Below are 24,527 nucleotides of genomic sequence, written 5' to 3' on the forward strand. Positions count from 1 at the left end.
ATATTTAAGACCAAAGGTCAGTTTCTTGTACTTTGAGGGAGAGAGTTGCATCAGTAGACTCAGTGCTAGCTGATGAGTACGTTTTCGTGACCATCTACCGGTCCTCGATCCAATACGAAAAAAATAGGCTTTAAATAATAATAAAAATTGATAAAAGTATTTAATTTACAATTAAAAAATACAACTTCTTAAAAAGTAATACATGTATAATTTATTTTATACAGATAAGAAACAATATTCAAAATTTATTTTGTAATATGTTTGAAACACATTTTATAATCCATTTGATACTTTTTCTGCTAACAAAAAAAAAGTCTCAAAAGCTGTACAAATTATGGGCCCCATACGAATGTTTCTTAGGTATGGGTTCAGGACCAGGCCTGTTCTCACGCACAACTTTTGGTGAGAGTTGTTTATTTTGGAAATATTTTTGAAATTATAAAAACAAAATTCATATTATTTTTGTTGTTGATACATGCCTTCAAAACACACAACCAAAGGCTCCAAAATCAATTATATACAACGTTATTCTTATTTTGATTAATCTTGAGTGGCTATTTTCTGTACGTAACTTGACAACTCTGGTAACATGTCTTCTTGTCACTCTCCAATATGGCCTGGTTGTGAAAATATTCGAAAGATCCAGGTTTAATCTGCACCGTCCATGCGTCAAGCAGTAGCCACAAATCGTAGCCGTAGAAGAGACGCGATGATGGGGGAATCAAGAAGAGGAAGTGGAGTGTTTGTCCCCACGTGTTGGCAAAACAGAACACACGGAAGGCCAAATGGTCAGCTCTTACGGCAGCTTAACGCTACGAAAATATCCTTAGTCTGCTTCCTCGACACACGGACGGCTCTGATTCATTAGTCCCTGCAGTGCAAAACTCAACGGCTGCAATTCGATTTTTAAGTGTAATGATCTCATCAAGTGCATACATACTTGCTAGTTGCTTCAAAAGAACGCTAATGACCTATTGTCTCCTGATTCTTGAGCCAGAGTGGGTTTTAGAAATCATGGCAGTGAATGATGATGGCTCATTGTTTTCTTTTGTTACTCAATATTTTTATATTCAGTTAAATATAATAATATTTGATGGTCATCACTTCTGATTTTACAGCCAACTGGATTAGTTAAATTACAATTTTCTTTATATTTTATTGCGAAAAGAATTTGAGCTGTACATGCAAGGTCTCTGCATGCATGAGAAAACTCATGTGACAATGAGTGGGAAAGAACAACTGTTTTTGTTATCTTTTGCTTGACGTCTTCTTGATTATGTTTTAATCAAGATTTTAAATAAGAATTCTCTTATAATAACAGAATAAAAGGTATTGAGAATGACGTGGATTAACCAGGGTTTAATACAGAGAATGGTTACTAACTCTTCGTTAACATTTAACAATATGAGAACTAGATTTTAAGGTCATTACTGAACTGGCAAAAAAAAGCAGTTTAGGCAAATCTAGCTTTCAGGCGAGCTTTGCTTGTCCAGTGCCGGAAGGTCAAAAAGAAGTTAGTGATCTCCAATCACCAAATTTCCTAGGCCAAAGCTAAGAATCGATGCCAAATGATCAAACTCGTCTTTATGAGAGAATCTGAACTGTGATAACAATACAAATACAATTTCTGCATATAAAGATTAGAAAATATATGTTTTTTATCAAAAAAGAAGATTAGATAAATATTTATTAAAAAGAGCAGAGAGACTTTTAGCCATCAGAAGGAAAAGGCCATTGTGTTTGTTTTTGGTGCAAAGGTAAGAACACACATAAGAAAACAAAAAGATACTTATAGTCGATATTGGCCTAAACATACGAAGCCAAAACAACTACCATAGCACCAAGACAGGCGTATCCAAATATGTTGGAAACAGTTATTACCCCTTCGATATATACAAAACACATTTTAAAACCTTATTTTCGTTTACAATAATTCACAATGCCTGTGAATTTTTCTAGATTTGTAGAGTTTATAATCATGAAACCGTACCGTATTTAAAATAATAATCAAAAGCTATCGATCTTGTTAGGATATCATGTAAACAAATAAAAAGTAAACACTTTTAAGTTTTAACCCATTCGACAAATGACATCAACACAAAAACAACTCTTATGATGATGATATATTGATACTTATTAGTTAAATAAGTCAATGAAAAAGTTCAACACCCACGCTCTTGTCTTTTATAGTTGAAATGATAATTAGAGTATATATATACCAATTAATAATTAGCATAATATTAAAAATTCTAATCAAAAGGAAGAAGATTAGGGAAGTACTAATCTTTTGTTATTGTGTAACCCTTTAAGACCGGTCACATCTCACAGAAGCTTGTCTTCTCGTCTTAGACTTCAGCCCTCTTCCCTTCTCTGCTCTGCTCCACTCCTCTCTCTCCTTGTCTCTCATATGTAGAGAGAGAAAGTGTTATATTTGTCTTATCTAATGCGTCAAGAACCACTTCATCTCTATCTATAAAAGCCTCAAAATCATTCACTCTCATATATTTATAATTATATATCTCTCTTGACATCTCCAAGATTCGATCTTTTTAGGTTTTTTCATATATGGTAACCAAAAGATTTATAATTTAAGGAAAAGACTCTGTTTTTCAAAAGAAGAAATGCAGGATCCATCAGCTTATTACAACTCGATGATGGCGACACAACAACAACAACAACAACAACCACAACAACCACAGCAGTTTCCAGAGCAAGAACAACTAAAGTGTCCTCGCTGTGACTCACCGAACACAAAATTCTGTTACTACAACAACTACAACCTGTCACAGCCCCGTCACTTTTGCAAAAGCTGCCGTCGTTACTGGACCAAAGGCGGGGCTCTCCGCAACGTTCCCGTCGGCGGCGGTTCTCGCAAGAACGCTAAACGACCAACCTCTGCGTCTTCTCCTCCCAACACACACAAGAAGAAGACCAAACACCCGGATCCTAACCCGGATACGGATCCGACCCGGATGCTGTACGGGTTTCCGATCGGAGACCAAGACGTGAAAGGTATGGAGATGGGTGGTGGTGGTGGGAGTTTTAGCTCGCTTTTGGCGTCGAATATGCAGCTGGGTCTTGGTGGGATCATCCTAGACGGGTCGGGTTGGGATCCGGGTATGGGACTAAAGAGGAGTGAAGCGGGTGACGAAGGTGGTTGTAACCCGTGGACCGATCTTCCTAGGAACAAAGTGGAGAAAAACTGAAGGAGGAGGAGCAGAACACGGAGAGGGGTAGTTTGGTCAATTAATATGGAGCTGCTAAAACTGATTTCAAGGTGTCTTGAGTCATCACGTAGACAAACAATTTCTATGTTTATGTCATTTTGGTAAATCTATTCGGCTATTCCTACTCCTTTTTTAATCTATAAATCGGTTTGTTAAATATAATTAGACTTATGTAATAGGAGGAGATTTTCAGTTTATTGTTATCTTTAACATTAGTGAGAAACAAAAAAAATGTTTGTGTTATTGAAGAATTTCTAGAACGAGACTCGCAAAACTCGTGACGTTGAATGAATTCTTAGCCACGACATTATTTTTAGGTTGAACCGACAATTTTAGTTACATTCCTATCATCCTATGTCATTAGTTTGAAAGGTAAGTTTGAATGAAAACTAATATATAAACTTAAGCTCTTTTACATGCATATATGCGCAGAATGGGCTCTTTTAACCCAATGACGGAATAAAATAATTGTGCATGAACCGACATAGATTAGCAACATTCTTACGGCATGTGGTCTTCGATCGTATTTTAATTATGCATTAGACCTTGACCCACCCGAACGGACGAATATTTAACTTATGTTTATAGTTTTTTGTTTATATCAAATAATGTATTTTAACATTTAAACATAAATTTATATTGAAAATTAATCTTTGCAGTTATAATAAAAATTAAAATTAAAAGTTTAATAAAATATTCTGACATAAATTTTAAAATTTTCTAATTAAAATAATAGAGAGGTGGATCATAATTGTTTTCCAATTTCAAAATCTTAGCATCCCTTAAAAACAAAGAAAATAAATTTATAAATACATAAAATATATAAACATATTTGGAACTATAATTTATATTAAAATAAATTTGTCAAAGAAAAATAATATTGCGTTGTAGTTGTTTATTTCTAGAGCTTGACCTGTAACCGTATAAATATTTGCTTTCACTTTAATTTTTTTCTTTGTACTAATGGTATAATATATATATTTGCAAATTAAAATGTATTATACAATTGATAATATAACATTTTAAAACATAACAATTTTATTTATTACTTTGAATATTTATATTTTGTGATTTTAATTGTTTAATTATTATATCACAATGTATCATATAAAAAATCCAATATTTATAACTAATTGGACTTATATTATGAAAGCATTATACTAATAATATATGAATAACTGTTTATATTTTATTTATATGTTATATAAATTGATTATGATATGTGATTTTTTTATTTTATTATTATTACTAACAAATATTAAAAGTATTTAATATGTTAATAAAAAATATATTAGAAAATCTATTTTGATTAAGATTTGATTAAAGAAATCTATCATTTAAATTAGAAAAAGACATTAAATGCTTAAATCTATAATTTAAATTAAGAAAATACAAACATATTTAAATATATATTCAATAAATATCTCATTGGCATTCTAATATAAATAAATGATAAAATTAAGGGGTATTTTTATTTGGTACTTCTTTTTTAATAATATAGATGTTTAGTTACTTTAAGACGTTCCTAAGTTCTAGCATCATGATATTGACTCGGTACTAGTAGTCGCCGGTTTTTCTTGAACCGTGTGGCGTTTTTAATTGTCATGATCTATATTAGCGATCAAACGGTTTAATTGTCAATTATTTAGACAAAGAAGCCAAAAGAATAAGTCGTTAAGATAATAACAACTTTATATTTTATTTTATACATCTTCAAAAGAAATGGAAAAATAAGTAACTTATGCTGTTTTGTATTTGATGGGTTTTTCTAACTAGACTTATCGTTTTGTTACTTAACTACTACTACTACCATGTTCTTTTATCATTAAAAACAGTTAACAATCCGAATGACATTCACAAGAGGAGTGGTTAACGTTATTGTCTTTGAAGAATATAATCAATGTTGTGGCTACAGTTCTCTCATGGATTAATCTATAGTCCACAGCACAATTCTTTAGGTGGTTATCGGTCTAGGTTAAGTGTTCCGGCTGAACTTTTTTGAGAAGGTTCCATCGAAGGCAGGCTTAGTTCCGAATTTATGCTGAGAGTATGTAGAGAAATATAAATACTTTGTAAAATAAGGGTTCCTTTTTTTGTATAACACTTTGATTATACCTTCTTGTTATATTAATACGCTTAATTTTCTCAAAATCTATTGACATGTATGCCATGCATCATTCTCTTATCCACTACCTATAAAAACGAATTGTTTCACCTCAACATAAATTAAGCTTTTGGATTTTAGTGGCTCGATAAATTTGTTTAGGAAATGGGAAGATAGATATACGAGAGATCCAATGTGGTTACAAAGATTTGCTCTCCCTGTTTGAGATATTTTGTATTTGACCAAGGGGACAAAGAACTACAAGTTGCATTTTATGTTATTTATTCACTTATTTATCGTTTTGTTTTATGTTTTCTGACAAATTAGAGTTTACACTTTTTTTTTTTGCTTTCTTTCTAAATGTGAATAGAATGCATCACAGGCGTGATTGCATGCAATGTCCAATCAAACTGTATGATCAAATGCACCAAGGCTAAAATTAGCCGCTGATAAGTTAGGTTTGTAAGTCCAATCAAACTCTCAGATTAAGAGTAGTTACTTTTAATAGAAAGATACATAAATGATATATTATTATATGTTGAATTAGAAAAGTCAAATTCTATACTTTCAAACGTTAATGTATAGAAGACCAACAATACTAATCTAGTGCCTACATGTGATAGAAGAGGTAGATGGCTCTACCCATATATACCATGAAATAAGTTTTAAATGTAGATTTGACTCCAAAAAAGGTTTGAATGTAGATCATTTTTAAAAAGTCAAAAAGAAAAGGGCTGGCAGATTAAATGGTGGTCCATGTGGCTATTATACTATATAGCGCTAAGATACCGAATTTTGATAATGGTCCACTTCTAAGGAGCTAATCAGGGCAAAAGATATGAAATGTATAATCAATATTGGTTTAAAGTTGAATTGACAGTGTTTAACCAAATATGTTCAGCTATCATTTCTGAAATTCCTCTTTGTGATGGGCTCACTGTTTCAATACTTAGATGACTGTTTTGGTAAATGTTAGCTAATTTCACATGTCCTGTGGGGGCTATCTTGTTTATTGTGCGATATTGTTTCAAAGTTTTGGTTTGATATATTCTTTTCCGAAGGTAATTTTTTTTCTTTTTGGATTTATATTGGGGTTAAGTGTTTTCTTTTTTTCCTCTATTGTCAATTTCTTTTAATATTAAAATTGTTTTATTGTGTAATTGTTCTTTACCTCAATCGCTTATTTCAATTGGTTGTTGACCCACAAAATAAATATCAGTTCGAGTATTTAATGTTCTGATAAATTACTTCAAGTGCAATGACTGCTATTCATCTCACTGTTCAACATGTGACATCCCTATCACTCCAAACTATTCTGCTTATTATTGTCTTCTCTTTGAAATAAACTTGTAAGATATTTATTAGTGGATTCACGATATCCATAATGGGAGCTCAAAAGAAAACCTTTGAAAAAACACATACACGTTTTTTGAGTTTTCTGGTCTTATAACATTGTCAATAAAAACAGCACAATATTGTGAAAATTTCCAGAAATGAAAATTCAGATAAAGATCATCATGAAGTTGGTCTATATAAAAATTTAAAACGATCTAGATATTTCAAGAAGTGAATCAGGAAAAGAAAAGAGATTAATGATACCAACCATCAAAGACTACGCTAGCCAAGAGTAACATATATACACGTTCTCGTGCCTACTACCATTGTTTAGGCTTCATTTGCAAGTAACCATCTTTTTAATATCTTCTAAATTTGCTCCTTTATTTCTGTTATACTACAGTCACAAGTAAATTTACACATTATATGTAACCGGCGCTTAAATACAACATACAAACCTATTACAGCGCATTCCAAGCTAGACAAGAAAGATGTTGAAAAAGTGTTCTTCAGATAATATACCTCCGTGTTGGTCGCTTGTGGATGATTTGCCAGTTCCGCTTGATGATCCAGAGAAATAGAGAAAAAAAGAAGTTACAGGATCGTATTTAGAGCAGAGTTAACAGATAAACTAAAAACGTGTACCTCAACATCAGTCATTTCACACCGTCGCCGTTTGAGCTGCTCTTTGCACTGGGTTTGTAGACCAATATTTTGACCACAGCTTGTCAATTGATGTGGTGAACCACCTCACATAATAAGGCCACAAACTGTATACCTACCTGGCGAGGAGCTTCAAATTTCTTTCGACAATCCTCGGAACAAAGGTCAAAGATATCCAACTCCAATGGATAACCCACTAAAACAGAAAGCTTCCATACCCGGAGAGTTTTTGCTTTCTTATAACTCTCCCTTTTCTAAAAGAATCTCACAAGCTGAACAGTCAAGTACCTTCAATATCAATAAGAAAAGTTTAAGAAGCTTCTTGTCAGAGAAAACATATTAGAACTAAAGTAGTTTTTCCTCTGGAAGATGTTGGTTATAAAGCTTATCAAAAAAACTGAAGGGAACTAAGTAGTGAAGAACAAATAATAAGAAGAGACTAATCACCTTGGCAACTAATATATAAGAGAATCCTTGATGTAAATCACTGTACGTCCTAGGGCAGGAGATGTTTTTTAAAGTTCTCCTTTCAGTCCCTACAACAATCCAGAAGAATTTGAACTCTTTTTCATATGAACTTATCTTAGATATAATGTCACATAACAACAGACAAAGTTGTATGGTAAATAAAAATCTGAGTGCAAGATAATGTACCACAAGTTTGGATTTCATTTCACAAAAGAGAAAGTAGATTCAATTATATTTCTGAGTAACTGTGTCAATGGGTTGAATTGCTCATATGTTTCAACCCTTCATGCAAGTGGCTGACCTCATGTGATATATGATATTTCACTATTTCAGAGAGTAGACAGATTCTGTCTCTGAACTTTCTTTGTTACTTTTTTGGCAATGCAACCTACAGAAACAAAAAATAGCTTGTTTAATAAACACACATCAGTTCTTCTATGCAAGACAAAGTAAAAGTGATGCAGCGTATCACCATCTCCACCGCCATTATCATGGGCTTTTGGGTTTCAGGCTTTACTTGCGTTATAAGTTATTAAGTTTCCTTTCCTTATTAGGATTAGATAAGTAAAGGGTTAGCCCTTTTTAGTTAAATCTCCTTTTTAGTTAAGGGTTAGCCCTAGTTTGATTTGCATAAATAGCGGCTTTGGTTTTTGTAAAAGACACTGAATTTATTGAATAAGATTTCGAAGATTTAAAGAGCTTTCCTAAGCACTGCGAAGAGTATTCGCGCCCTTAAGAGCTTTAACGAGCACTGCGAAGAGTATTCGCGTTCTATCCATCTTGCTTTCGAATTAACTTCGACGGCAAGAAACCTAATCAAAGATCAAACCCTTGATCTTTGAGTTACTTAGCTTCCGCCCTCTATCAGTTGGTATCAGAATCAGTACGTTTCTGGAGTTCTTCTCTCGTTATCATGGCAAAGAAAACGGCAGAGGGAACCCCTTCGGACATGACTGATTTACGAGTACTCATTGAGATGCAGTCTGCGACACAAGCTTCCATTCAACAACAAAGCGAAGCATTCACGACAGCACTGGCAGCAATAACAGCTCGCCTCGAGGCCTTGACAAACGCTTTAACAACTCGCTTGGACCCTCAAAACCAGCCGATCGTTAATGCTCCACTGCAACCCGCGCAGCAGCATCCACCACCGCTTCACCAAGATCAACGTCAGATACAGCAACACCTTCCACCTCCTCGACAACACCAACAGCGACATCAACATCACCAATTTAATGAGGATCGAGATCGCGACATACACGAAGAAGAAGATCATAGGCGAGTCTTTCGTGAGGATCTAAGACAACATGATTACATCAACAATCGCTGGGAAAACAGTTTCAAAGTAGACATACCCGAATTTCACGGGGGTCTTAAGGGTGATGATCTCATTGATTGGTTGGTCTCAGTCGAAGAAATCCTCGATTTTAAACAGGTACCTCCCACCCGGCGAGTCCCTCTCGTTGCTATGCGCTTTCGCGGACACGCTGCTACGTGGTGGAAACAACTCAAAACTACTCGTTCCCGTACTGGAAAAGCTCCCATCCAGTCATGGGACAAGCTTACCAAACATCTACGTCAGACGTTCTTACCTCACAATTATGAACGTACCATGTATACGAAACTACAGAATCTCCGCCAAGGATCTCGTACTGTGGACGAATATGCAGAAGAGTTTGCAATGCTCTTAACTCGTAATGAAATTAATGACAGCCAAGTCCAACTGGTGTCACGATTCATTGGGGGTCTACGCCCACAACTTCAAACGGCAATGTCTCAATTTGATCCCTCTACGATCGGAGAGGCTCAGCGTCGTGCCGCATCTTTTGAACAACAATCTCGGTCATCTAACTGGAATTCTTCGTCCTCCCGTCCACGCTCTCAGGACCAGGCCTCCAGCAACACACCGACAGCAGGATCAAAAGAAACGGGGGAAGCTTCCACCACGATCAATAAACCTGCAACACAAGAAGAACAGCAACTGCGTCGGTCTACCCGACCAAACGCCTTAAGATGTTATTCTTGCGGGGAACAAGGCCATAGACAGACAGCTTGTCCTCACGCAACACGTCGCGGTCTGGTCATTGATGATCTAGTCGATGAGGAAGACGTATATGATTCGCAGGAGGATATCGACCAATCAGCAGACGCTACGGACCACCTTACAGAGGGTGATAGTGGTCGCTTACTGGTCCTACATCGCTCGTGCCTTACACCACCTCAACAAGACGACAAGTGGCTACGGACAAATATCTTCAGGTCGACTTGTACCATTAAAGATCGAATTTGCAGCTTTATTATCGATTCTGGTAGTTCTCGCAACGTAATATCCGAGGAAGCCATACGTAAGCTTGGCATTACCAAAGAACCCCATCCCTCACCGTACGCTCTAGGATGGTTATCGGAGGGAGTAAACGTCCGCATTACACACCGCGCTTTGGTTTCTTTCTCAGTAGGACCAATTTACAAGGAACGTATGTATTGCGATGTCGCGCCAATGGACATAAGCCACCTTATCCTTGGAAGACCATGGGAGTATGATCGCAAAATCTTGCATGACGGTGCTAAAAATACCTACAGTTTTACTTGGAACTCCCAACAGATTGTACTTCTCCCGTCTCGCGAGCAACCAACACCACCTGCGCGTTCTCCTCCACCAAACCAGTCCACGACCATCACTCCTCAACCACGACCCACCACTATGATCTGTTCTTACTCGACCTTTCTCTCGGAGTTCAAAACAGAGGGTTATGCATTCGCCCTGGTCCCGGCATCACAACTTCCGGCACTCACGACAACATCATCTCCTAAGTTATCAGCCGTGTTAGACGAATTTTCAGACATCTTCCCGGCCAATTTGCCAGAAGGATTACCTCCACTACGTGATATACAACATCAGATCGATCTCATTCCAGGCGCAACTCTCCCCAACCGGCCACACTACCGCATGAGCCCAAGTGAGCACGAGGAATTGCGTCGCCAAGTAGAAGATCTCTTACAAAAGGGACACATTAAGGAGAGTTTGAGCCCTTGTGCGGTTCCGGCTCTTTTAATTCCCAAGAAAGACGGTTCTTGGCGCATGTGTGTGGACAGTCGCGCCATAAACAAAATAACGATCCGCTACAGATTTCCAATTCCACGATTAGATGACCTGTTGGATCAAATTGGAGCAGCAAAAATATTTTCCAAGATCGATCTAAAAAGTGGATATCATCAGATTCGTATTCGCCCTGGAGATGAATGGAAAACAGCTTTTAAAACTCGTGAAGGTCTGTTTGAATGGTTAGTCATGCCTTTCGGCTTATCTAATGCTCCTAGCACCTTTATGAGGATTATGAATCAAGCTTTACGAGAATTCATCGGACGATTTGTTGTCGTTTATTTTGACGACATACTCATCTTTAGCTCCTCTATATCCGAACATGAAGATCATCTGCGCCAAGTACTCTCTGTCTTACGAAGGGAGAAGCTTTTCGCAGCGGCTCAGAAGTGTGAATTTGGAGTGTCTCAGGTTCTTTTCTTGGGCTACATCGTATCTGACAAGGGTCTTTCCGTAGATATGTCTAAAATAGAAGCTGTTCGCTCCTGGCCTCAACCTAAGACAGTCTCTGAAGTTCGTAGTTTCCATGGTCTCGCCTCTTTCTATCGCCGTTTCGTCGCACATTTTAGTACTATAATGGCGCCAATTACTTCTTGTATGAAAGAGGGCAGGTTTGCTTGGACGCCAGAAGCTTCTGCAGCTTTCGAGTTAATTAAAGAAAAACTTACTACAGCTCCAATACTTGTCCTCCCCGACTTCTCTACTACCTTCGAACTTCATTGTGATGCATCGAAGTTGGGAATAGGCGCCGTCCTCAGTCAGCAAGGACGCCCTGTGGCATATTTTAGTGAGAAACTAGCCGGTGCTCGCGGTCGCTATAGTACATACGATGTGGAGTTTTACGCCATTGTTCAGGCTATTAAACATTGGCGTCACTATCTTGTTCATCGGGATTTCGTGCTTTTCACAGACCATGATGCTTTGCGCCATCTAGACAGCCAGGCAAAGGTCTCTTCCAGGCATGCGGGATGGATCTCTTACCTCCAGCAATTCACCTTCTCCATTCGTCATCAATCTGGTGCAACTAACCGAGTCGCTGATGCTCTTAGTCGTCGCCATGCTGTGCTAACTACAATGCACACACGAGTTTTGGGGTTCGAGACGTTTGCTGATTTATATCCGACAGACGCCTTCTTTAGCAAGATTTATGTCGACGTCCAACATGGTCTTCTTGATACATATTCATTACTAGACGGCTTCTTGTTTCACGGTCTTCGCTTGTGTGTACCTGATTGTAGTCTCCGTCAACAAATCATCAGTGAACTCCATAACGAGGGGCATGTGGGAAGGGATCGAACTCTTCACTTGGTTTCCACTTCGTACTTTTGGCCAACCCTTCGTAGGGATGTTGAACGTTTTGTGGCTCGCTGCAGAGTTTGTCAAACTGCTAAAGGAAAAGCAACTAACGCAGGTCTCTACCTCCCTTTGCCAGTTCCAACACAGCCATGGACCCACGTGAGCATGGATTTCGTTTTGGGTTTGCCACGAACGCAGAAAGGTCATGATTCTATCTTCGTAGTAGTCGATCGTTTTTCAAAAATGGCACATTTTGTGGCGTGTAAGAAAACAACAGACGCTGTCAATGTGGCCGTTCTCTTCTTTCGTGAAATCTATCGCCTTCATGGTTTACCTACTTCCATAGTTTCCGATCGAGACACTCGCTTTCTTAGTCACTTTTGGCGCTCTTTATGGAAACTTTTGGGTACGTCTCTTGATATGAGTACTGCATATCACCCTCAATCAGATGGTCAAACAGAGGTCACCAATCGTTCTTTAGGTAACCTTCTGCATTGCCTTGTTGGAGATAATATTCGTTCATAGGACGGTAAACTGGGGCAGGCGGAGTTTGCTCACAACCATGCTCTTAACCGCAGTTTGGGTTTCTCGCCTTTTCGAGTTGTGTACGGACTCATTCCGCGTGGTCCTCTCGATCTCTCTACCGTTCCCGATAAAACGCGTCACCATGGAGAAGCAGTTGACTTCGTCTCAGACATACAGGATATCCACGCGCAAGCTCAGTCTAATCTCGAAGCTTCATCAGCAAAGTATAAAGCGGCAGCAGATAAAAAGCGTCGCGAGGTGCTCTTCGCACCTGGCGATCTCGTTTGGGTTTATTTGACCAAGGAGCGGCTTCCATTGCGAGAGTACAATAAGCTTAAGTCCAAGAAAATTGGACCAGTTGAAGTTTTGGAGTGTATCAATCCTAATGCTTATCGCGTTCGTCTTCCAACTCATCTACGTACGTCGGACGTTTTCAACGTTAAACATCTTTCGCAATTTCATGGTGATAATACGACTCCAGATTCGTGGACGAATCCTCTTCACCCCGAGGGAACCTGATGCAGCGTATCACCATCTCCACCGCCATTATCATGGGCTTTTGGGTTTCAGGCTTTACTTGCGTTATAAGTTATTAAGTTTCCTTTCCTTATTAGGATTAGATAAGTGTTAAATCTCCTTTTTAGTTAAGGGTTAGCCCTAGTTTGATTTGCATAAATAGCGGCTTTGGTTTTTGTAAAAGACACTGAATTTATTGAATAAGATTTCGAAGATTTAAAGAGCTTTCCTAAGCACTGCGAAGAGTATTCGCGCCCTTAAGAGCTTTAACGAGCACTGCGAAGAGTATTCGCGTTCTATCCATCTTGCTTTCGAATTAACTTCGACGGCAAGAAACCTAATCAAAGATCAAACCCTTGATCTTTGAGTTACTTAGCTTCCGCCCTCTATCAAAAAGGAAAAACACAATCAAGAGATTCACATATCTAGCTAGGTTTCATGTTTAGAAGTTAGACTGCCATTGAAGTATGTCCGAAACAACATACATACACACATGAATGCACTAACTATGTAAGCTACAACAAAAAGTTCACTTGTTAACATGTTTTGAAGCGGAAAGAGAGAGCGAGAATAATTTCTTTCTTGTAGAGAAGGCTAACAAAAAATAAAATTTCCTTCATTCGTTTATAACATGTCAGCCTCCCCGCCCAATTTCAGTCCGATGGGCTCGACCCGGGTGGTTCAAGTGGTGTTTTTTTTTCACCGCTGGGTACAGAAACCTAAACGCAGCGTTTTCAATAACACTATTTTTTTTAGGGAAGAAGGGGAAGAGAAGAACAGAAGCAGCACCCTTGGGTCCCTCTCTCTCTCTCTCTCTCTCTCTCTCTCTCTCTCTCTCTCTTCTAATCATCGCCTCTCTCTCTATCCCTTCTGTTCTCCTCGCTCGCGCGTCTCAATCAGTTAAATCAATACATGGTTGTAAATCTATCGCAGTGACGACGGCGCAATTAGACCCGATGAGTTACGGAGGATCGTCGAAACCCGGTCGCGGTAGGGGTGGAGGAGTAGGAGGCGGCGGCGGCGGTGGACCGGGTCGAAACCGCAATTCGTTCCCACCTCTCACCAACCGACATCCTTCCCCCATCGGGAGGATGTCCACCGGTGGTGGTGGCTCCTCCGCCGCCCCGCGACAGAGGAATACTACCAGCGTCAAGGCGGCGGCGGCGTCTTCTTCTCGTGCGGTTGAGGAAAAGTTTAGCCTAGTTCCGAGGGAGAGTCCACCGGCTTTTGGGATGATAATACGGTTAACTCCTGACTTGGTGGATGAGATCAAGCGCGTGGAGGCAGAAGGTGGAGCCGCCAAGATCAAGTTCGATGCCTTTCCGAACAATAGCACTGGAAATGTGAGTCGTCTCCTACTTTCAAATTCATCGAACCCTAGTTGCACGTCTTGAAATTGTTAATTAGTTTTCAATCAAGGTAACCTAGATTAGTGAAATTGGGACAAAATAGCTTACTATAACATTGGAGAAGAAGATGGTTTAGTTCTGCATAAGCCAATTGTTTCTGGCATCTCTGTAGCTGTTATTATCATGTTTCTAAGCTATGGCCTTGGAGAAGAGTATCTGTTGCTTAGATTTGTTAGTGAAGATCCGATTGCTACTTGAATTGCAATTGGATCACATTAATTCTGGACTTGCTTATTGGTTGAGAATGTATTGTATGGTTAGTTGCTTCTCATTTCATGATCTCTTGAGCTGTGGTTTTGTCACTGGAAGTGGTTGTCAATTGGATCTACTAACCCCGCTGCATACCCTTTTCTCATTTATTTCCTACTGCGTTTTGGGCTATTGGTTTAAAGTCGTGACACTACCGGTTTTGAACTAACACTTTTTGAACAGATAATCGATGTTGGTGGAAAGGAGTTCAAATTTACCTGGTCAGGGGAGCGTGGTGATTTATGTGATATCTATGAGGAACACCAAAGTGGTGAAGATGAAAATGGTGTGCTGATTGAGGCTGGATCTGCTTGGAGAAAATTGAACGTCCAGCGAACTCTAGATGAGTCAACCACAAGCCAGATGAAGATGCGCTCAGTCGAAGCTGAACAGAGGACCAAATCGCGCAAGTACATATTCCCACCTAACATTTTAATTACATCTGATATCTGTAACTTTTCCCAGCATAGTCTGTCCGCTGCTGCAAAGGTGTCGTCTGTCTGTTATCTTTGTTTTTCTAGTTTTGCAGTCTTCTTTCGGTAGGGTAGTCTCATGACTCTTAGCACGATAACATATAAACCTTTAGCAGAGCTGTGAACAAAGTATCCGTATACACATTGTTCATCTTATTGCGGTTAGGCTGGTGTGGGTCCTTTTTGGCGTAGCTGTTTTTGTGACACTGAGACTCAAGAGTGTTTCTCACTGCGTAACAAATTGCATCGTTTTGTGTTCGTATTTAACTTTATTCTCGTCAAAGCGATTTTGCCTGAAACTACATATTTGGTCATGTCAGGGCAATTGTTTTAGATCCTGGGAATCCATCATTGAAGAAGCAATTAGCTCGTGCTGAAGGTAACTTCCCGTCTATTACTTGGTCTCCATGGGAACAACTTCTATCTATCTATTTGAATTTTTTGGCTGCTAATATGAAACTTTTGTTAAACCTTGTTTCCACCTCTTATATGTTCTCTTTTCCTTTTAAGTAAGCGGTTTTAGAACTTTAACATGAGCTTAGATAACTATTCTTGTTCGAAACTGAATCCCATGCTATAATTTTACTGTATGGTCAGTTTTTTTGTCTCTTGGGTTCAAAACCTTTGAATATCTTGCTTGTACTTATGTTTGGGTACGACTAGTAATTATCTAACGCATTCCCTGTCCTTGCAGCAAGTCCATGGAGAATGTCAAATAACCAGAAGAAGGAACCTCCGCCTAAGAAGCGGAAAGTCGATCCACCTCCAGGTATATAGGAAAAACATTGCAATGAGCCTGTCGGCCTGAGTAACACATTAGGGTTTCAAAGACTCTTAGTTGCTATTATACTCCCTTACTGTTTTGTCAATTCTAAGAGTATCACTTGTCGTTTATTGTAGTTCCAATCGGAGGTCCAAAGCCTTCTTTCAGACCAGGGGTTTCAACCACTTCTGTGAAGAATAGGCTTTCAGCTTCACCTGGACCATCTCCTTCTAATCAATACAATACCCCTTCTTCATATGGGACTGGGAATATTGCTAAAACTCATGCAGATAACGTGAACGTCACACCAGTCAACACAAAGGCCAGAGAGAGCATTGTTGCTAGCGAAAAGGATTTATCAACCTGGGAAAGAAATGCTTTAAGGGACACATCTGAACGCCAAGAAACCAATGTTAATAAAGAAATTGACTTGCAGGCACTGCTAGTTGATCTCCTAAAAGAGGCTCCAATGAGCTTGAAGGTAATACATAGATCAAACTTCAGTTATATAGCTATTTTCATATCCAATATGTGTTTCCACCACGTTTGATTCCACTCTCTCTGTTTCTCTCTAGGCTTTAGAGAAAGCTGTTGGAGATAGAACCCCTAATGCGTCAAAGAAGATTGAGCCAATTTTGAAAAAAGTAAGTCATGAAAACTTTGGTGTGGTTTTATGAGGTGCATTATGCATTATTGTGTCCCTAATTGTTGTTGATAACCAGATTGCAAATTTCCAAGCTCCAAGGTATTTCTTAAAACCAGAAGCAGATTTGGATAGCAGAAGGTACGTGTACCGGAAATGATAGCTTTTTTGTCATTGTAGAATATGACACCCTAGGAAGTGGGATTGGCACAAATAATGCAAGTGATTTATAATGTCAAGTAGGTGCATGAGGATAAAATCTATGATAAGAATAGAAAATCAAGCAATAGCAAAGGCGTTTGTTTAGTGGCCAGTGAACTCTAATTGAATAATCATTATTATCCAACTTAGTGTAGAATGAATTGAGAAGCTATTTACTATAACGCATGCATCTACTATACTTTCTTCTCCTGTATTGTCGTATCTGGTTTAGTAAAACTTTTATTTTTCAGTTCACCTGAACACCAGCAACTGCTTCCAATCACTGAGTGCAATCGCGACCAGTTACCTGTTCCAGGGGTTAGCAACATGGAGACCTTTTCTGTGTGCGAGCGGAAAGGAGAAGGTTTACAAGAGTTTTCACCTTTGCCTCGAGAGCATCTGAGTACACAAGAAAATGTTGACATTGAGCATCATTCACCTGGCATTCTTCATGAGGAAAAGCGATCTGAGAACAGAAATGGCCAGGCTCGTAGCTCTAGTAGCGACAGTGATAGTGATAATAGTGGGAGCAGCAGTGATAGCGGGAGCAGCAGTGATAGCGAGGCTTCTTCTAACAGCAAGGAAGTTTCTGATGAGGATGTGGATATAATGAGCGATGGTGACAAAGAGCCCCGACAGACAATTGACATCGAGGGTAATGATTCTGATGCTGTCGACATCGATGGTCATGATTCTGATGCGGTGGACATCGATGGTCACAGTTCAGATGAGGGTCATGGTTCTGAAGCTGACAGGAAGAATGAAGTTGGCATTTCAGAGCTGGAACAACTACCTTCTGGTCACGACAAGCTACGAGAGCGCCAAAATTTTATTGGACAGTTGTTTGATGACACAGATAATACTACGAAGGATAGTTTAAAAAGTGACCATCCTGGCATCTCTGAGAGGCTGGCCACAGACCAGAACCAAATATCCCCTGCTTTGGAGCACTACAGTCAGCAATCAGCACGGGAGAGAAACATAAAATCCCAGCAATTGCCTGCCATAGGTAAAGATTCACAGCTTTCAGAGCGCAAGAATGATTTACAACATCTGAACGCTTCTGCTAGTCAAATGATGGATCCACTAAAACGAATTCAGAAGTCATCTACTGAAAAGTTGAGTAGACATGGTCAAATGAAGCCTGGTGATAGTTCAGGTAAATCAAACAAACATTCTGATGCCTTGGGTGATGTTCGTAAATCTGACGAAGATGACCATTTTCCGCATGAAACCCTTTCTAGTCGGTCAGGAAAGGCCTTCAGAGACAATCATAGGGATGCTGTTCATTCAAAAAATAAGTTTGCGAGGAACAAAAAAGATGGTGAGTCATCCATTGGACCTTCATTTCCTTCTGACAGAGCCAACAGAAAATACGGTGAACTGGATGGAAGTGAGAAAGATCCCAAGAATGTTTCAGGCTTGGGCATGGGTTCCTCTCCATTGGATAGCCAGAGAGCAAAATTACCCAAGGGAAATGGATCTATGCTCCAAAAACAAGTTTCCGACTTGGAGTTGGGTGAACTCCCTGAGTCATTGGAGGTAGATACAGCACTGAAGCAACTCGAAGATAAAACTTCTTTTAGGCAGTCAAATTTGAAACCAAGCACTTCAGAAAACTTGGGTATTGACTCAGATAAACGGAGGTCTAAAAAATCTTCGAAAAAGCCAGCTCTCACACATGCTGGCAATGGTACAAAAGAATTGCCCCAACATGTTGTTGATGATTCAGAAAGATCCCAAAAGTTGGCTTTGCAGTCACATGAGCAGAACCATACAGGTGCAGACACTGAAAACGGCTCACATAACAATAATTTAGAGGATGCAGCTTATAAATCAAGACAGAGAGATAGTAGAGGAAGAGTAGGAAGCAGTGTGGAAGGTTATGGAGAGACGAACAAAAAAACGCCCGTTATAAAGCAGGGCTCCAAACGACCATCCACATCCCGCTCATCAAGGGAGAGCAAAAGACACAAAAATGCAACTTCTATGAATGGACACAAAGATGCAACTTTTGATGAAGAAGACTCTTCTTATTTGAAATACGAGAAAGCCTCTCCCGACCAAAAGGGACCTATTAGGGATCATTTGCAGTGAGTAAACTGAAACTATAATGTTTGGAAATCTAATCGCTTAGTATTTGTGGCTCGAAAAAGACTGAGATGTTGCTTTCTTCTATTTCAGGTATAAAGCATACATGCAGGAATATTTGGATAAATACGATGATTACTGCTCCATTAACAAGATATTAGAGAGCTACAGGTACCTATATGAATTCTTCGTTCATAGAAATCTCGGATCATTTGTGTTGTTCTAGTTTATCAGCTTTCTTGAAATATATATATATTTCCATTATTCCCAGGAATGACTTTCAAAAGTTGGGGGAAGACCTTAAGCTTGCAAAAGGAAGAGACATGGTGAGATATAACAAAATTGTGGAGGACTTGAACGAATCTTATCGCAAATATGGAGAGGTGATATTCTATCTCTAACCACTTTATACATAGTCATTTCTTATGGACAGCGTTTTTGACATGTTCTTGAAGATTGAACTCAAGTTATTTACTGAAATTTTCTAGGGAATCAGATTATTTTCCATCTTATTTATCTGGATTTAGATATAGAGTGAAATTTGGAAACGGGCCTATCGTTTGAAGAGGTTGACGAATGATGAGTTTGTTTGCTTGTGTGTACGATTCCGAAAATTATGAAAAACATATCGCATTATGTAGTGGGTTAAAGGAGTAAAAAAAGCTCATCTTGGTACTTCGAGTAATCATCATGATACAAGATTGCCAGATTTGCTTACACTTTAATTGCACATTATACTTGATGATGATTTTCTTATATATGTTAATCTGCAGAGGCACAAACGTTTGAAGAAAGTGTTTATTGTTCTCCATGAAGAATTGAAGGTGAGTTACAAAGCTCCCACAGTTTTGGTTTTCATCTTGCTCTGAGCTGTTTTGTAATAATAACTATGAATGTTGATTATCTCTTGCAGCAACTGAAAGAAAGAATGAAAGACTATGCATCATCTCACGGGAAAGATTGATGCAACTGGATTCAAAACTCTCTATAGACGATGGACCTCATGCTGTGAAAAGAGGAGGATGGATGTGCATTTCTCCTTTGGAGTCAAGTCATCTTGTTGATTAATTATTTACCTGTGTTTTCTTCATATGAAATTAGAAATGATTTATAGGCCCAGTTTTGTGTGAGTTGTTCCTTAAGGAGACATTTCGTAGATTTTATGGCTTTATTTTGGTTGCTGATCTTTGACCAGTCCATACCAGTAGCAGTATATGTACATATTTTCAAGATCAATTTAGATTCTATTTGGCTCTGCTTGATTTAACTTTTGTTTATGTGTCGCCTTCCCATTGATTTCCACAAATCTATCTTGTAGAAGAAAGCTTCATCCAACTCTTAGCAGATGAGTCCAACTCAAGAAACGACTCATTGGCAACGGAAAGACCGATCAGCGGTGGAGAAGCATGCGAGTTACAAATTTCTGACTGTAAATTATGGTGCCGGAACACTTGAGAACTTACCGAACAAAAACTATGTTCCATGGAATCAGAATGAAAATGTGGAAACAAATCTTTTTTAGAAAATTAAGATACTGTACGTATTGAAAACATATCTAAAAATAATATATATATATATATATATTTACATATATATTAAAAATATAAATAATTTAATAAAACTTACAACTAAAATTTATAAGATTCAAAAAGTAATTTTTCATTCTAATAATTTATATCCTGTCAATCGACTTCACATTATGCTATAAAATTTCTAACAAAATTACATATATAAAAAATTATCCAATTAATCAAATTAATGTTTTTAATATATCACAAATAATTAATACAATATAATTCATGCTATTAGTTATAATATTTTCATATTTTATTCTTTCTATTTTAATACTACTAATTTTAGAGATTTGAATATAAAATAAAACATAAAACATGATTGTATATTTTTATTTATTTATTATATTAATATTATTATTAAAACATGATCCTTTTTTAAGATTTCCTTGATTTTTCTTAGTATTTACGACGGTACCATTCTTTTATTTATGAAATTTTCTTAACTATTTTTATACAAATTCCAAAATCTTTTATGGTTTAATTCTCTTTAACGCATTTTAACATTGAATTTCCCTATAAATCTATTACTAATTTCAAAAATACTCTATGTTATTCAAACATGATTTAAGTCTACTTATAAATCATATGATCAGATATTCAATCACTCTCGCATACAAGACATAGTTATACTATATAATGGTATAAAATATAATACCATGTTTATATTGAGCCGATATGCAATGTTTATTTCATTTTTACAAGACATGAAATTGAATACTAATGTACATAACAGGGCCGTCTCAAATTAATTTTAGACCCTGTTCAAAAAAAAATATTAATCGTACATTTTATCAAATAGTTTTAAAATTTAATAACTTTGTCTAATTTTTTTAATTATAAACTCTAAATTTAACATTATATCTAAAATTTTAAAGTTTCTGACCATAATTTATCTATATATTTTTAAAAATTCTTACACTTTTTTATTTTTATATTTTGGGGCCCTGTTCGATCGCTCCACTTGCGCGTGCTGTTAGACGGCCCTGGTACATAACACCGATATGTAATGTTAATTGCATATTTGTGTGAGAGGACCAAGTTTTCATCGCAGTGCATTAATAATGCATACTAGATTGCACTAATATGCATTATGATCAATAATAGTCATTAAATGTTGATAAAAGGAAGTTAAAACATGATGAGGACCAATAAAAATTGAGTTTTTCTTCTCCTTATTAAATTACATATATAAACCATTTAATTAATTTCTTTCATTTTAAACCAAATATAAAAATTTTAGAATATGGTTTAATATTTTTTATTTGTTTTCTTTAATATCTTCTTTAAATATCGTAATAGAATTTTTTTAAAATATATATATATATATATATACTTACATTTTTAAAAGTGATGTTTTTAATATTATTTTCGTATTTGAAAATTAATATTTTGGACTTTTCTAACATATGCATGGTTTTTTTATCTTCTAAAATTTTATAACTTCACAAGGAAAACATATAAAACTTTTATTGATATAGAAATATATTTATAGTTAGTTTTCATATATTTACTTACATATGCATGTTATTTTGTATCTTCAATTGTATTACCTCTCCATGTTTAAATTTGATTGGCTTCTATAATCTTGGCCTAATAAATTCTAGAATCAACTAATAAAACAAATATTATTTTATAATAGAACAAATATTATTTTATAATAGAACTAGTGGCATGCCCGTCCTACGGGCGGAGCGGTTGTATTTTGTTGTAATTCTTATGTTTTTGATGTAGCCATGTTTTGGAGTTATTTGTTTGTGTTGAATTGACTTCATTTTTGAAAGTTGAATATACGTTGAGGGATAGATATTCTTCTGTTCTTTTTTGATGATTAATGAAACTTGAAAAATTAGGTAATGTTTGAATTAAATTTGTCCGGTTGAAACAAACGTCAAATGAATAATAACATGAAGAGTTCTGTTTATATTCCAATGCCTTGACGAAGAAGTAAAACCTTATTTCATTCTCCTTAAGCAAACGATAATGACCTAATATAATAACTGTTGGTAATTCTAATAATAATAGAAACTTTTACTAATCATAATTTATTATTTAAAATCAAAATACATAAATGATAGAGTTTAAATGGAAATAACTTAGATGAAAATTAAGGAATAAAACATGAAAAAAAAGAGAGGCTGTAATGCTTGGTTCTCTCAGTTGTAAACGTTTTGTTCGTTTACATCATGTAAACAAACTTTGTCAATTTCTTATAATAGTAGCACGTATCACAGCGCTCGTGAATATTGTCTCTGTGGCATGCGATGGTCTCCCTTGTGTTACGGTAAGCAGTCATGTAAGACTCAAGTCTTGCGACTCTTATTCCATGGAGTGAGCGCTTGACCCTTTTCCAGCACCTGTCAGCTCGTTTTTTGCTTTGTCTCCATCCAAGGGTATCTAACATTGCTTGTCCAATTGCCGTTTCTCCCTTAGCTAGCATTATTACACCATTAAGGTAAACAGCTTTTTCGTACGATCCTTCTGCTGCGATCTGAAGATGTAGCAAACCTCCATTGACGTTTTGGTGGTGGAAATATTGTTGTATCCCTCGTACGTAATGAGCTTGCAAGTTACCGCTTGCGAGGCAATTTTCCATAAGACTTTGGTACCTTTGTAACGCAGCTCGTGGATGAACGGTTAACGGGTGGATATTGAGATTCCTATAGACAATAGGAACTGCCGCGGAGCGGGCAAGAGGAGGAACCACAGCCAAGAGATTGCGGACTGCTCTCCTGGAGTGCCTTGCTACACGTGAAATGATTTCTGTTTGCATATCAATTGGCATGAGTTCGAGGTTAGAGAGATCTCTGTTTCCGGCCATTGTGATCTGAGTGTTTTTTTCTTCTGGTTAGTGCTTGTGGAAGTTTCAGAGTTTATATGTAGGTGGCAAGGGTTTGGTCTGATCAATATATGGTCGAGCAATGTTTATTGCTTGACGTGATCTTGTCTTTGTAATTGATTTTTTTAAAGTAATTTTGGAAAGTATGCTTATTCCATAGTAACTGTTTTATATTTTTTTGATAATCATTTGAACTTCGTATATATTGGATTCCATGTATAGTTTAAATTTGGTGTTGACTATCTTTTGTTATCATATTGTATTTAATAGTATAGATATATATGAGAATTGGATTAATGGATTTGTTTTTTTTTTTTTGAATTTTGAATGATTAAGATTAGTTTTTATAAGTAATTAATCTTAGATTTTGTTTATGAATTTTGAATGACTAAGATTTTGTTTATAAATTTTGAATGACCAAGATTTTGTTTATGAATTTTGAATAACTAAGATTAATTTTTATAAGTAAAACGCATAGAAGAAACCCGTTTTGGGCTTAATATATTAAATCAGGTTTGGTGGTTTAGTACACGTTATTATTAGGTTGTTTTAATTTATAAAAATCAGCTTTGGGCTAAGTATCAGAAAATGAACACAGGTTTTGAGCCCATGCGCATAAACCGTTTAATGAGTTTTCTTAAGTTTTCATGCATGGTAAAATCATAGGTCAAACGTGATAAGGACGCGGGAAGTCTAATATTTTTTGTTTGTAGTTTGGTTAAAATATTATTTTGTAATTTGATTAACAGTTTCGGTTTTTTGTAGGAAATATTGAATGAGTATTCGTAATTTTAATTCTGATAATAATGTGTGTATCATTGTGGTAGGTGATTTAAAATATAATCTTTTAAACATTGTGGTTATGCATCGACTTGTATTTGTTCGGAGTCCAAATTAAATAAACGGGGTATCAATTTAAAAGATTAAATAAACGGGATATCAAATTAAATAAACGGGGTATCATGAGTAAAATAGTGCATGTGCGTATTTATATTATATTTAATTTGTTTATTACGTCTGTAAAATTTTATAGTCTTATAATCCAAATTTTTTT

At 36.9% G+C, this 24,527-nt stretch overlaps 2 protein-coding genes across 2 annotated transcripts; both read left to right on the plus strand.

Annotated features, from left to right (window-relative positions):
- The first annotated feature begins 2,189 nt into the window (after positions 1–2,189).
- Positions 2,190–3,470, plus strand: LOC106449553 (dof zinc finger protein DOF3.1-like). Its single transcript, XM_013891297.3, has one exon. The coding sequence runs from the start codon at positions 2,622–2,624 to the stop codon at positions 3,204–3,206; it is 585 nt and encodes a 194-aa protein (XP_013746751.1). The 5' UTR covers positions 2,190–2,621; the 3' UTR covers positions 3,207–3,470.
- Positions 3,471–14,019: 10,549 nt separating this feature from the next.
- On the plus strand, positions 14,020–20,320 carry LOC106446010. Its single transcript, XM_013887678.3, has 12 exons — positions 14,020–14,577; positions 15,076–15,302; positions 15,686–15,744; positions 16,060–16,134; positions 16,266–16,609; positions 16,704–16,772; positions 16,851–16,912; positions 17,224–19,065; positions 19,157–19,234; positions 19,335–19,446; positions 19,837–19,887; positions 19,977–20,320. Exons 1-12 carry the CDS (start codon positions 14,191–14,193, stop codon positions 20,025–20,027), a joined length of 3,357 nt encoding a protein of 1,118 aa, XP_013743132.2. The 5' UTR covers positions 14,020–14,190; the 3' UTR covers positions 20,028–20,320.
- The last annotated feature ends 4,207 nt before the right edge of the window (positions 20,321–24,527 follow it).

Source organism: Brassica napus, unplaced genomic scaffold (assembly GCF_020379485.1).
Source record: "Brassica napus cultivar Da-Ae unplaced genomic scaffold, Da-Ae ScsIHWf_306;HRSCAF=497, whole genome shotgun sequence".
In the NCBI taxonomy this organism is placed as follows: Eukaryota; Viridiplantae; Streptophyta; class Magnoliopsida; order Brassicales; family Brassicaceae; genus Brassica; species Brassica napus.